Below are 13049 nucleotides of genomic sequence, written 5' to 3'. Positions count from 1 at the left end.
GGACATTCTAGAAAGTTTTCAAAGAACAAAAAGAAGTTAATCTTATGTATAATATATTGTGCATGCACTATTGCAGTCAGATAAATGACATATATGTAAAATTCAGATTTCAAATTTAAATTTAAATTAATTATCACGCATCCAGTGATAATAATATATTCTTTTTTTTTTTTTACTGACACAGTGGGTAGGATCCGACTAATTCCACTGTGTTTGTGCCCTCGCTCCTCAAGAGACACAAGACGTTAACAAGAATCGAACCGCAACCACTCGATGCCAGGATCTAAAGAGGCTTCCCCAACACCGGCCGAGCCAACCTGGAGGACAGTGATAATAATATATTCAATGTAGAGAAGATTAATTTAAACAAGAATATGAAACATGCATGGGTCACTTTGGAGATTGGATATGCCACACTCACTTTCCGAATAGTTTGACCACAGGAAAGAAGACAAAATTTTACTTCTTTTTTTTTTTTGTTTTTTGTGGCAAGGACAAAATTTTGTTTCTTGCAACTACTCTTAAGTGAAATGGTGAACCCAGAAGGAAGGAAAAAACAAACGATCAATTTGAATATTCTCCAGGGGATAAATTTCGCATGCAAAATAATACAATTGACTGTTACTAATTTGACATTAGCTATTGACCATTCCACGAGAAGAGTTGTATTACATTACTATTATACTGAGACAACACTTTGTCGTTTTGGTTTCTTCTTCTTTTTTTTTTTTTTTTTTGGAGGCAAATTGACTAAGTAATTAATTGGTACAAGTTATTTTGCAGGTTAAAGCGGGAAGATAAATATATATGAAAATGAAATGCTGAGTTGACTTTGAAAAAAAAAACTCTGGCGTTTACGGAAATGAAAGTGGTTTGACCACTAAAAATGCAAAACGTCGTTTTCCTCTTTTGCACGCTAATCTAAAAACAAAATGGTTGACCAAGAAAGGGGATCAAACAAAAGTGGTGTCGTTTAAAAAATTTTGAAAATTTTTTTTTTTTCAAAGGTGAAATGATACCACCAATGTTTACATGTTTTCTACTATAATTTATATAACATTCAATATTTAAACAAGAAAAAAAAATTGATGGTTGTTGCTTAGGAGTTATTTTTTTTCACTTGGTTAAAATTCATAATATTTGTGTTAGTTTTGTTTCATTTTTTTAATGTAATTATTAAAAGTTGCAAAGTATTGATTATTCTATAGTACTACTAATTTTTTGAGCAATTAAGAATACATGTTTTCTCGAATTTTTTGCTTGTGCTTATAATTTGTCATCTTAGTTGAGGGCTTAATACTGATAAATAAAAATAGGAGCGAACCACAAGTGTGGACTAATTTTTTGTGGAAGTAATTCTATTTTGATACTTATGGCAATTATTTAGAAGAGTTTAGTAATTAATGCCCAATTAAAATCGTCTAATATATATGAATGAAAAGTTTGTGCATGTTTTATTTGTCGTTAGGGCAACGATGTATGTCAATTGTGCTGGACGATTTCCAACAATCCGTTAATGAAATATGTTTTGTTATCAAAAAATTAAAATCGTCTAATATATATGAATGAAAAGTTTGTGTTATTTTAAGTCGGAATTGTCTAAATGTTTAAATGTATAAGAAATGTCTAAATTTAATACTTCAAAACTTGGTCAATTGCCATAGAATGGAAAATTTGGTATATTTTTCTTGGTCCGAAACAAGTAATCTAACGGCTGTTGTCAAAGGAAACGAATAAACCACTTGTATCCATGAAACATTTCGAGGCCATATAAATAGATCAGAAATGGTAGAAAGAATGAGAAAAAGTAAAAGAATTGAAGGCTGTCAAAAAAAAGTTTTTTTTTTTGTTTTGTTTTGTTGGTGTCGCTGCAAATACTTTACAAAAAAATTGCTTCTGTCAAAAAAAAAAAAAAAAAAACATGATCGCCATATTTACCTAATGCGGGAATTTTAAGTGAGAAACAATCCCCCAAAGCACCCTAATTTTGTGACAATATTTCTTACAGCATTATTTGAAGAAATTTGCCCAAGATCATGTTGTTGAAATTCCATGACGGATCGTTGGATCACACGTCAATGACAGGGTAATTGTGATATTTTTCATTTTGTTTTCATGATTACGATGGATGGAAGGATATTCCTGCTATATTATAGAGTTCCTTGTCCTCAGCATCCCTGTTCCTCCTCTGAGTTCTCTGATTCGATTCTCAAATCTTCATTTTCCGTATTACGATTTCATGAATTAAAACATTACATTTTTAACCGAAATTTACACCACCGAAAGCTAGAAAAATTAAAAATTTACCTTTGAAATTTGGGGAAAATGACAAATATTTATCTACTGAATGCTGATAAAGTTATGATTTTCTATTGACTTCAAAATTAAAATATATTCATGCCAACGTTTTGGTTTCCAAAATCTGAAATTGTATTTTATGTATACAGACGTGCACACTTACGCGTGCGCGCGTGTCTCTGTGTATCTAAGCGTTGACCCCAGTGGAGGTCCTAACAGTTTTCATTAGGATGGTATGGTCCAAAAGTCTATAGTTGTTTAACAATTTGTTTCATTCTGAATATTGTAATGGTCCAACATTAACGCTAGCATTGATTGTCGATAAAATCGAGTAGTCCTTGTTTGAATTGCCATTTTCTGTCAGAAAATTACGTCGTTTTTCGTAATCACATTTCTCTATTATTTTTTTCCCTCATATACATCAAATCGCTACAGTAATTTTTCCATGAAAAATGACGGAAAATGCAATCCAAACGATGTTATGACATTTCATTGTCACAAATAAGGTTTATCCCAATTTCTTGTACACGACCATTTCTATGCATTAAATTTCTGGAAAAAAAAAAAAAGAGAGAAAAAAGAAATCAGCAATCTCTGAAACATGGGAATCCATTAGAGTAGAGGATTATTACTTCGTATTCCTCAACTTTGGGAATACCACTTGTTTCAATTGTTGTAATTATTAAGACTGATTGAATGGCATCTCCTCAACTTTGGGATAAATGTGAATTATACTGCAAATTCATAAGACTAAGAAAAAGGCACTCCATTTTTTTTTTTTTTTGTTAATTGCGGTCCCACAATTTGTTTTATCATATAGTTCAATAGATGAAAACTATATGATAAATATGATAGTAAAAATGCGATTAACAAAAATTAGTGTGTAAATAACATTTTCCTTTTTCTCTTTCCCTCTTGGAAACCACAACATGCATAGAAGCCTACATAAAGCGAGAAAATTAAACCAAAAATAATTGAACTATACAAATGCAGTATCAGTGGTGGAGTCAGGATCTTTATTCAGAGGGTGCAATAACATTAATCTATATTTATAAGGCGTTGGTTTTGTAGATTTCTAGAGCAACTAAATATTTGTAATAGTAAACCAAGGCTAGTTTGAGTTTTTTTTTTAGGTCATCTAATGATATAAAATTATGCATAAGAATATAACTTATATATTCTAATTAACATACACAGTAGGCAAATAATTTGTACACAATTCAGGGAAGGGCTTTTAAGGTCTTCCTTGCTGTTAAATTTAGCATTCGAATCCTATATCTGATAGTTGGAAAAGAAAAGTGTACGGGGAAGGATGGAAAAGTTTAAAAAATAAAAAAAAATTGTACATAATTGAATTGTCAAATGAATATTTAGTTGACTAGTAATGTTCTGGAAAGCTTTTTTATATTGACAAAAAAAAAAAAAAAAGTTTCTAGAACATTACTAGATTCATCAATTTTAACCGCTTTAGAAATCACAAATAAAGAAGGCTTTTGCACAAAAGACGTTTGGAGCAATCCAGAGATCACCTACTAAAGTCCGCTTTATGTTATCTTCTACTGTTGGTCCTTTTAGCCAGTATTTTATGATTCTGAAACAAGAACCAACGAACTGTCTAGTGCTTGACGCTCACTCTTGGCAATTCCTTAACCTCTTTTGTCTTAGGATTATGTGTTCGACATTAGCCATTTGACATTGTTCCTTGCAAAAAGCCCAAACTGTTCCCAAGAGAATTTGGCCTATTCACTGTTTAATGCTCTCTCTCTAGGCATCATCACTTTGTCCATTTGTAGATGTAACGGGACTTGTAAACTTGTGTTAGAGTAGAATGCGATAAATGATGGGCTCTTCTCTCTTGCATCGGTGAGAATATCCCATCACGTTAAAACTCAATACCATTCATAAAATATCTCATCACTTTTGGTAGCTATAAATAAATTTCGTATAAAATTGATTAAGTTTTATCTTCTGATTAATAATTACAAATTTTGTTTCAATTTTGACTCATTTTTCATCGTTTAAATGTTGTGTAAATTGAATGTCAAAGTATTTTGAAAAGAATCTTATTTTTTTGGGAAAATGACATGTTTCATCCTTCACATTTCGCAAAAATATTTTTTTCGTCCCTCACTTTTAAAATGAAGCAAATTCGTCCCTAACATTTAAAAATTAAAACTATTTTATTCCTGAACCTAATTTTCAATCTGAATCAAACCATTCAATAACCCAGTAATAAATTTCGAAAATAGAATTGATAGATCACTCGGTCAATTTCATCATATTCACATGACATTTATTAATCCAAAAAAATATAAATTATAACATAAAAGGTCATTCTTTGTCTTGGAATGTAGAGTTTTTTTTGGGTAAATTTTTTCATACACTGTTAGTATATCCGCTTGCGAATCTAGATGTGTATCATAAATATAAAATTTGGTGTTTAAATTTAAATTGAAATGATATGGCGGTACATAAAACCATCAGTGTATACAATGATATGGCGGTACATAAAACCGTCAGTGTATACAATGATAATGTAGGAAAGATTAATCTTTCTTTTTTATGTTATAATTTTTTATTTTTTATTTTTGGGTTCATTAAATTTTACATGAATATCATGTTGAATTAACCAAGTGATATATCAATTACACCCGTAAAATTTCTAATCAAGTTGATTGGTGGTTTGATTCAGATTGAAATTTGGGTTCAGGGATGTAAGAACTACAGTTTTTAAATGTCAAGGAGGAAATTGCTTCGTTTTAAAAGTGAGGGACGAAAAGAATATTTTTGTCAAATGTAAAGGATGAAACCGATCATTTTCCCTATTTTTTTAGTATGTTGATTCACAGAATAAAAAGAAAAAGAATGACACAATCAGATAGTTTTAAGCTTTGTTTGGATTGAGGAATTTCATGAAAGATTTGAAATTCACTGAAGTCGCTTAAGTTGTATGGATTTCTTAAGAGCAATTTGGATTTATAATTCATCAATTATCAAATTACTGTTTAAACACTGCAATAATTTGTGATTTATAAATTCAAATATCTTCTAAATAATATAAACAATTAAAAGAATCTAAGAGAATTTTAAATCTTTCGTCAAATCCCTCGATCCAAACGCAATCTTATGGAGTTATCAAATTTTAGATATAAATAAATAGAAGGAACAATAGAGATGATCTTAACCCCGAAAATAGTGAGCTCAAAGGCCAAAGTCCAGATAAAGATGTCAGTGTAATGCCATTCTTTTTTTTTTTCCTCTAGTTATTTTTAGGCAAACATTTAAGTACCGACAAAACTCGCATGACATGGTAAAAGAAGAAAAAAAGTGAAAGATCTCTAAAATGAGAACAATCGTTTGACGAAAAGCCTTCTTATGCCAACACTACACTTGTTCATGACTTGAAGAAAGATTCCAATCCTTAGAAGAATATTGGCATAACAATCAATCAGGCAAAGTCAGAGAAACTGTAGGCCAATTATGAAGTTGGTTGCGTGAACGTATCTAGAATGCGGGCAAAACATGGGGAAAATGTCAATGAAATGGAACCATCAAGTCTTGATATGTCAAAATCAACATTTTGATGAATTTAGCAGCCTGATCAATATGAATACCTAGAAGAAGCAGAGAGAAAAGAGAACAACAGCCAACATCGACAACACCAGGAAATTCTCTCTAAGAAGGTAGGATTTTATCATCATCAGTCAGTAGAAATTTTATCATTCAACATCAATTCAATTGAATTAGGATTTCATAGCAACCAAGTGGAACTATTTGGATTCCGTTCTTGCTAGAACATAATGGATATCCCAAATTGAATTTTAGTGGATGGGGTATCATATCTAATCCTTCAAGTAGATCTTATATAACCATTTCCTCACTTCGTGTATTTATGCATTAAGGACACTGTCCCTTTTACATTGCGGTTTGAACTTGTGAACCACGTCAACATGAAAGTTTGTTTGGAGTTATCTTTTAATGACGCTAAGATTTACTATATCAATGTCGGTCACTTGAAAGGTGATCCTAAGTCCTTTGAATTGTTCAAAGGCCGACCAACAGCGGCTGTCTGTCGAATTCGATAGTTATGACACAATATATATATATATATATATATATATATATATATATATTATGTAAACTTTCATGCTTTTTTTGAGCACAAAAGAGAGAGTGTGCAAAGGAAGTAAATCCAAATACACCATAACAACTTACAAAGAATTCATCTTAAGCAACTATGAGAAAGTCCAAGTTCCATCACTAAATCCCAGTTTTCTTTGTTTCGTGGGATTTTCTTCTATCCAGCAATTGTAATCTTCATAGCCTCCAAAACATTATTCACAAGTCTTGTAGCATCTGCAGGAGTTTATGTTATGAAACACTTTAATTATCATCAGGCATCATTTCATTGATTAATCTTTTATTTTGTTATCAATTTCTACCTACGTTCAAGCAATCAGTTTTCTTTCGAACATTGGATATGCATTCCCTCAAAAAAAAAAAAAAAAAAAAAAAGACATTGGATATGTACAAACATTTTAGCTCGAATTCTTTAATCCCAAAAAATGCACTACCATAGGAAACAGAGAAAAAAAAGAAAGACAGGAGAGTGAAATGAATTGGGGCGTAAAACATCAACAGATGTAATGCGTGTAGGGGTTCTGTAGGATTTCGAACTTCCTAGAGTCAGTCCAATTTTATTTGGTCAGTGGCATTTATTCATGCACCAACCATCACTCTTCAATATTTTGGCTGATATTACAAAATAATATCATTTTGATTAATTTATGTAACTTTGTCGTTGGGGTTAATGCAACATCTTATGGTGTAAGAAGTTTTATACACCATAATACTTAGGGATAATTTTAGAAACCTCCCTTGAGGTTTCTAACGATTTCATTTAGATCCTCAATGGCTTCAAATAGTACACTTTCCTCTCCTATTTTGAATTTTCATGTAACAAAGTCAGTCCATATATCTCAAAAAACTGATATAAAAGGCTGAAAAATATTATTTTTTTCCACACTACCATTGCATACTAACATAATGGATTAAACTGAAAAAAAGAAAGACAAGAAAAATGTAATAAAAAGGAAATGAATTGATCTTACAAAATTTTTTTGGGTTAATATCACAACAAAATCATTAAGAGAATTAAATATCTAAAACTTCATGCAAAGAAATACTTAAAGAAAAATATCAAAATTTTCTTTTCTAATTCAGATATTAATTTTTCGATGCTGTTGAGTTTGATAATATGACATACAAAGGAAAAAAGTGTGATAATATCGCCTACTTTACTATTGCTAATAGGGAATACGCCCATTCTTTTTCTCTTTTACAATTTCAAACCCTTTTTAAAGTTGTATTTCAAGCATCAAGTTTAGATTTTAATTCTTCCAATATATATATATTAATGCGATGAGTAAGTTTTCAAGATAAATGTTGTTCATTTTTTTAACGAATAGGAATTTTTTTTGTTAGATTGGTTGTATCCTTCTTTATAAGCCATGGAAATGGACATTGGTTGACTTGTTACATTAAAATTCAAAATAGGGGTGGTAGCCTGGTAGGTATAGTACTTTAAACCTTAGGCATGCCAAGTGGAATTGTCAAAAAAACTTAGGGGGAGGTTTCTGAAATTATCCCTAATTCTTAAACATTTGTTCTTTTGTGTGCAAAACAAAATAATACAACATCATACACATTAATTTATATAAAATCCGCCGTTGAGAATACACTAATCACATGGCGTAAGAAGTTACTCATGTTTTGATCCCTTCCTCTTGCATTTAATACTCACATTAGTGATATATATAAGACTCCATCGCCTTGTTAATTTGTCTGGTCGAACTTGCCTTCAAATCTTATCTGAAGTTGCACCCCAATTTCTTGGGTATGTCACTAAACCTCCCCTCTTAACTTTTGGAAAACACCACAGCCCTAATTTCTTCGAGTCAAAAATTCATAAGCTTTGATCCCAAATTGCCAACCAAAAGACAAGTTGGACATTTAAAATTTGGAATCGAGGGACTCAAGTTTTTGGATTTTAAAGAAAGGAGTTACTGAGAATGAAGCTACAATGCGTGAAAGTTGTAGAAAAATGTAACTTGAATTACGATCTAGAAGTACAACTTATGACACGTTATTTTTACCTAACATTCGATATATATGTACCTCTCAATAGAAAAAACAAAATATTACATTGAACTCATTGAGACAAAGAATAGAAGTCGTTAGGTTGCCAACCACGGAAAGGATAATTTATGCAGTTCACAATATAAAGGGTTCTTGATGTTTTTTCACCGGTGAAAGAACTGTTAAAATTTGACATATTTATTCAAGTTACCGGACTACCATGAATGAAAGACACAAAAATTGTAACTAGAAACTATGATACCACAACTGATATCTAACAGTTTGTTTAGGGATGTAAGTGCAAATAATCCCCGTCGCGGTTATTCAATACTGAAAATTAGAAAAGAAGAGAATAAGGTGAAGAAAAAGGAAGAAAGGCAGTACATGACATGAATAATCATTCACAAAAGGCAAAACCATAGATTACCCTTTGAAACTTCTTAAGCGCTATACGTAGTACAGATATAGATTGATGTAGTTACTACATACTACAACAAATGTTTCTTTATCTTCCATGAATTTACTGATCCTGGAAAGGATCGTATGCTTTCGCAACCAGGCACAGGGCATTTTTCCTGGCTATACCTATTCCAAAAACCTCATCCATGTCCAAGTCCTTGGGGTTCATCTCATCAGGAAGTTTCCAGTCAAAGTGGTAAAGTAAATGAGCTAGCATGAGCTCCACAGTGGCTAAACCTAACGTACTTCCTGTTCAATATAGTTTATAAGCTTTTTATATTGATTTTCTCTTATTCTCCCGTTGATAACTAAATGAACTTGGTAGAGTTAAATTCAATAGGAGATTGTGGGTGCCCAATCCTGGGAATCTTCATAGTTGGATTTTTATGGTTTCCCTGCAACCTATAAATTAATAGAATAGTGGTTTTATATTAATTTGGACTAGTGCTCTTGTTACTTCTGTTAAAAATTTCCCCGAGAGCAGGTTGTTAGGCAGCCAAATCAGCATATAGGTTGCAGGGAAACAGAGGGTTTTCTTATTCTTTTTCCCCAAAGCAGCAGATTCCCCAAAGCAGCAGTCGTACAAAATTATTGATGCATGAGTTCGCCGTCTAGGGGCCTAGACGGAGCAAAACGCCACTGTCTACACTATTTCTTTAGTAGCCAGACCAGTAGAGACTGGATTAGCGATCAAAGGGACCACTATCTAGGCTAGCCGGGGGCGGAATTCAATTCCACTCGACCACTTCAGGTTTGGGGTAGGGAGAGGTGAATGCCCCAGTACGTATGCGATAGAGTATACAGATACTTGAATAACCCTGAAATCATCAAAGAAAGCAAGGTGGAAGAGCTGAGTGGTAAGACTCGTTTACTACATAATAGTAGACCGGCCGGTTAATTTTGGTTTAGAGTTTTAGAGAATAAGAAAACTTGTGTTAACTTTGAACCAATTTGAGTTATTAAAAAATTGAAGTGCTAATGACAATAAGACACTTGGCGCAATTCTAGTGGTAGCACTTGGAATCCTCGGTTACATTTTTCTAGTGCCAATCCAATGCCACCTATCTAGTGCCAACCCAACCAAAAATTGTAACAGATTGAACTCATTGAGACAGATAATATAAGTCGTTAGGTTGCTAACCACGGAAAGGATAATTTATGCAGTTCACAATATAAAGGGTTCTTGATGTTTTTTCACCGGTGAAAGAACTGCTAAAATTTGTCATATTTATTCAAGTTACCGGACTACCATGAATGAAAGACACAAAAATTGTAACTAGAAACTATGATACTACAACTGATTACATAACAGTTTGTTTAGGGATGTAAGTGCAAATAATCCCCGTCGCGGTTATTCAATACTGAAAATTAGAAAAGAAGAGAATAAGGTGAAGAAAAAGGAAGAAAGGCAGTACATGACATGAATAATCATTCACAAAAGGCAAAACCATAGATTACCCTTTGAAACTTCTTAAGCGCTATACATAGTACAGATATAGATTGATGTAGTTACTACATACTACAACAAATGTTTCTTTATCTTCCATGAATTTACTGATCCTGGAAAGGATCGTATGCTTTCGCAACCAGGCACAGGGCATTTTTCCTGGCTATACCTATTCCAAAAACCTCATCCATGTCCAAATCCTTGGGGTTCATCTCATCAGGAAGTTTCCAGTCAAAGTGGTAAAGTAAATGTGCTAGCATGAGCTCCACAGTGGCTAAACCTAACGTACTTCCTGGGCATAGTCTCCTTCCAGACCCAAACGGGATATAGCCACAATGGGTTCCAAGATAATCAACTGATTTTTGCTCGAATCTCTCAGGCATGAAATTTTCTGGGTCGTCCCAGTTTTTAGGATCTCTCCCTATTGCCCAGATATTGATTAAGACGCGGGCTTTCTCCGGTATGATATATCCATTTACCTCACAATTTTCTGCAGTTGCTCTTGGGATAAAAGCAGCAGCTGGATGAAGCCTCAGAGTTTCTTTTACCACCATCTTCAAGTATTTCAAGTTCTGGACGTCATCCTCATCGATCGTTTTCTTACCCTTGCAAACTCGTCGTAGTTCCTCTTGTGCCTTGGTCAAAATCCCTGGATGCCTCATTAATTCTGACATTGCCCATTCAATTATAACAGATGATGCGTCCAATCCAGCAGCGAAGATATCCTGCAAATTTAAATGATATGCACTGCTTACTTCTCCAAATTTATCCTCTATGAGAATAAAGTTTTGAACCTTGTGCTGAATATTGAAGTACTCATTTGGTGACTTATTACCATTTCAGCAACCCTTTGGGTTGAACTGTTCAATATATTTTTTTGGTCCCACAAAGGGATCAGTAGTTTATAATTTATGTTTTATTAGGGAAGGGGGCAAGGGACTAGATGCAATACAATACTTACCAAAAGGACACCTTTTATGTTTTCAGCTTTTATCGGAATCTGATATTTGCCACTCTCCTGTTGTTGTAGTAGCACATCAATAACATCTCCATCTCCCGACTCAGCGTTACCCATTTTCCCACTTGCGTGGTTCGCCTTATGTTGCTTGATAACATTCTCGAGAACTTCATCCAAGTAATCGTGCATCTTTTGCAACTTGTGCTTCAATCCCGTAATGGCATGTAACAGTTTCAGGGATGGAAAGAAATCAGCTACGTTGATTCCAGCTGCAAAAGCAATTGCTGTCTTCAAATTCTGAATCGTGGTTTCCTGATCCTTGTACACTCTACCAAATGCTGCTCTACAGATCATCGAACTTACGTGGGCAAAAATCTTGTCCGTCAAATTTATTGCTACTCCCTCAGAAGACCGAATCGAGTTTGTAAGTTGGGAAATTTCATCTTGGAAAATAAATGTAAAGGAGCGCACTTTCTTTTCACTGAAAAAATCCATCATGCAAATCTTACGCATTTGCGACCAATAATCGCTGTAAGGAGCAAAGATCAAATCTTGATGGTCATACCAGATGATTTTGCTGGCTAGAGTATGGGGCCTTGCAGCAAAAGCAGGATCACGAGAGACTAGAATCTCTTTAGCCATGTCGGGCGATGATATAACCACAACAGGAACTTCACCGAGGCGAAGGTGCATGAGCGGACCATATTTTGCGGCCAAGTCTCTAAGAATGTGGTGTGGAAGGCCACCAACTAGGTTGTGCATGTTTCCAATGATAGGCAATTTTGGCGGGCCTGGTGGAAGTTTTGCAGGTATGATTTTAGCAGATGTTTTTGCTCTCTTGGAAATCTTTGCTAGCAAAAACAAGAAGGAAAACAGGAGGAGCAGACTGGTAAGGGAGCTAGATTGGAAGGGGATAGGAATGTAGAAAAGATCCATTAGGAAATTTTGTTGAGAGGACACAATCCAAGTGGTGCTCAATTAACTTGACTAAACGTTGTATTTATAGCTCCAAAAAATGATTCTCTCCAACTATGATGCAAATTAAAGAATTTCTGGTTTTCTTTTTTAATCTTGAAAAATGTGGATGCGCAGTTGCGTAACCACCCCACTCTTGCAATTTGCAATTGGTTGTAACTTTTTACGTACGTAAGCATTTTGTGCTTGGAATTTCAGTTTCAAATCGGCACAAGTATCATCAGTTTGAGTACATCTAGAACAAAACGGTATTAAACAGACAATTTGTTGAACTCAGGAGGCTCACTTGACAAGGGAATAAGCGGTGATCATGGTAATATTATGAATTCTAAGATTCAACCATCTAATGGTGCTTCATAAATAGCAGTACTAAAGATTAAGCATTAATGGAGGGTTTCTTTCCAACATTAACGCTCGTGTCCAGATTGCATCACTTTTATGTTGAACTCAAGTGATATATTTCGATCTTGATAAGCAAACCACTATTTAACTTTCATCTTGATCATACTTGAAGAGATTATGTAACAATTAGTTCTTCTGCAGTGATTGTTTGGAAGGAATAGGAAGCAAAGGAAAGGGAAGGAAATGGAAAGATGACTGTTTTTCCTGTTTAGGTTGATTTTGGAGGGAGGGGGGGTGGGAGAGAATACTTTTTCTTGCATACTTTTTGTGAGAATAAATGGATGAATGCTATGAAAAGAGATTGAGGAGGGTAAGGTGGCAAAACAGGTTTTTGTTATTAAAAGTAGTAACTAATTTTTTTTTCTCATCCTT

The 13049-nt window shown here is 33.7% G+C and overlaps 1 protein-coding gene across 1 annotated transcript; it reads right to left on the bottom strand.

The window, feature by feature from the left end:
* Positions 1 to 8956: 8956 nt before the first annotated feature.
* Positions 8957 to 12062, bottom strand: LOC113782148 (premnaspirodiene oxygenase-like). Its single transcript, XM_027328058.1, has 3 exons — positions 11304 to 12062; positions 10512 to 11067; positions 8957 to 9144 (listed from the first exon to the last, which is right to left on the bottom strand). The coding sequence occupies exons 1-3, from the start codon at positions 12060 to 12062 to the stop codon at positions 8957 to 8959; spliced, it is 1503 nt and encodes a 500-aa protein (XP_027183859.1).
* Between the last annotated feature and the right edge of the window lie 987 nt (positions 12063 to 13049).

The sequence above is a fragment of the Coffea eugenioides genome, chromosome 9 (genome assembly GCF_003713205.1).
Source record: "Coffea eugenioides isolate CCC68of chromosome 9, Ceug_1.0, whole genome shotgun sequence".
Classification (NCBI taxonomy): domain Eukaryota; kingdom Viridiplantae; phylum Streptophyta; class Magnoliopsida; order Gentianales; family Rubiaceae; genus Coffea; species Coffea eugenioides.
Note: the sequence above shows the minus strand (reverse complement) of the source record. Positions and strands in the feature narration are given on the sequence as shown.

Bases quoted from the DNA above. Each gene is read 5' to 3' on its own strand.
- LOC113782148 (XM_027328058.1), bottom strand. From the start codon at position 12,062: ATGCACAACCTAGTTGGTGGCCTTCCACACCACATTCTTAGAGACTTG. The intron at 11,068-11,303 runs GTAAGTATTGTA...TTAAATTTGCAG, and splicing joins ACATAAAAGGTGTCCTTTTG to GATATCTTCGCTGCTGGATT. The intron at 9,145-10,511 runs GTATAGCCAGGA...TATATTGAACAG, and splicing joins GGATGAGGTTTTTGGAATAG to GAAGTACGTTAGGTTTAGCC.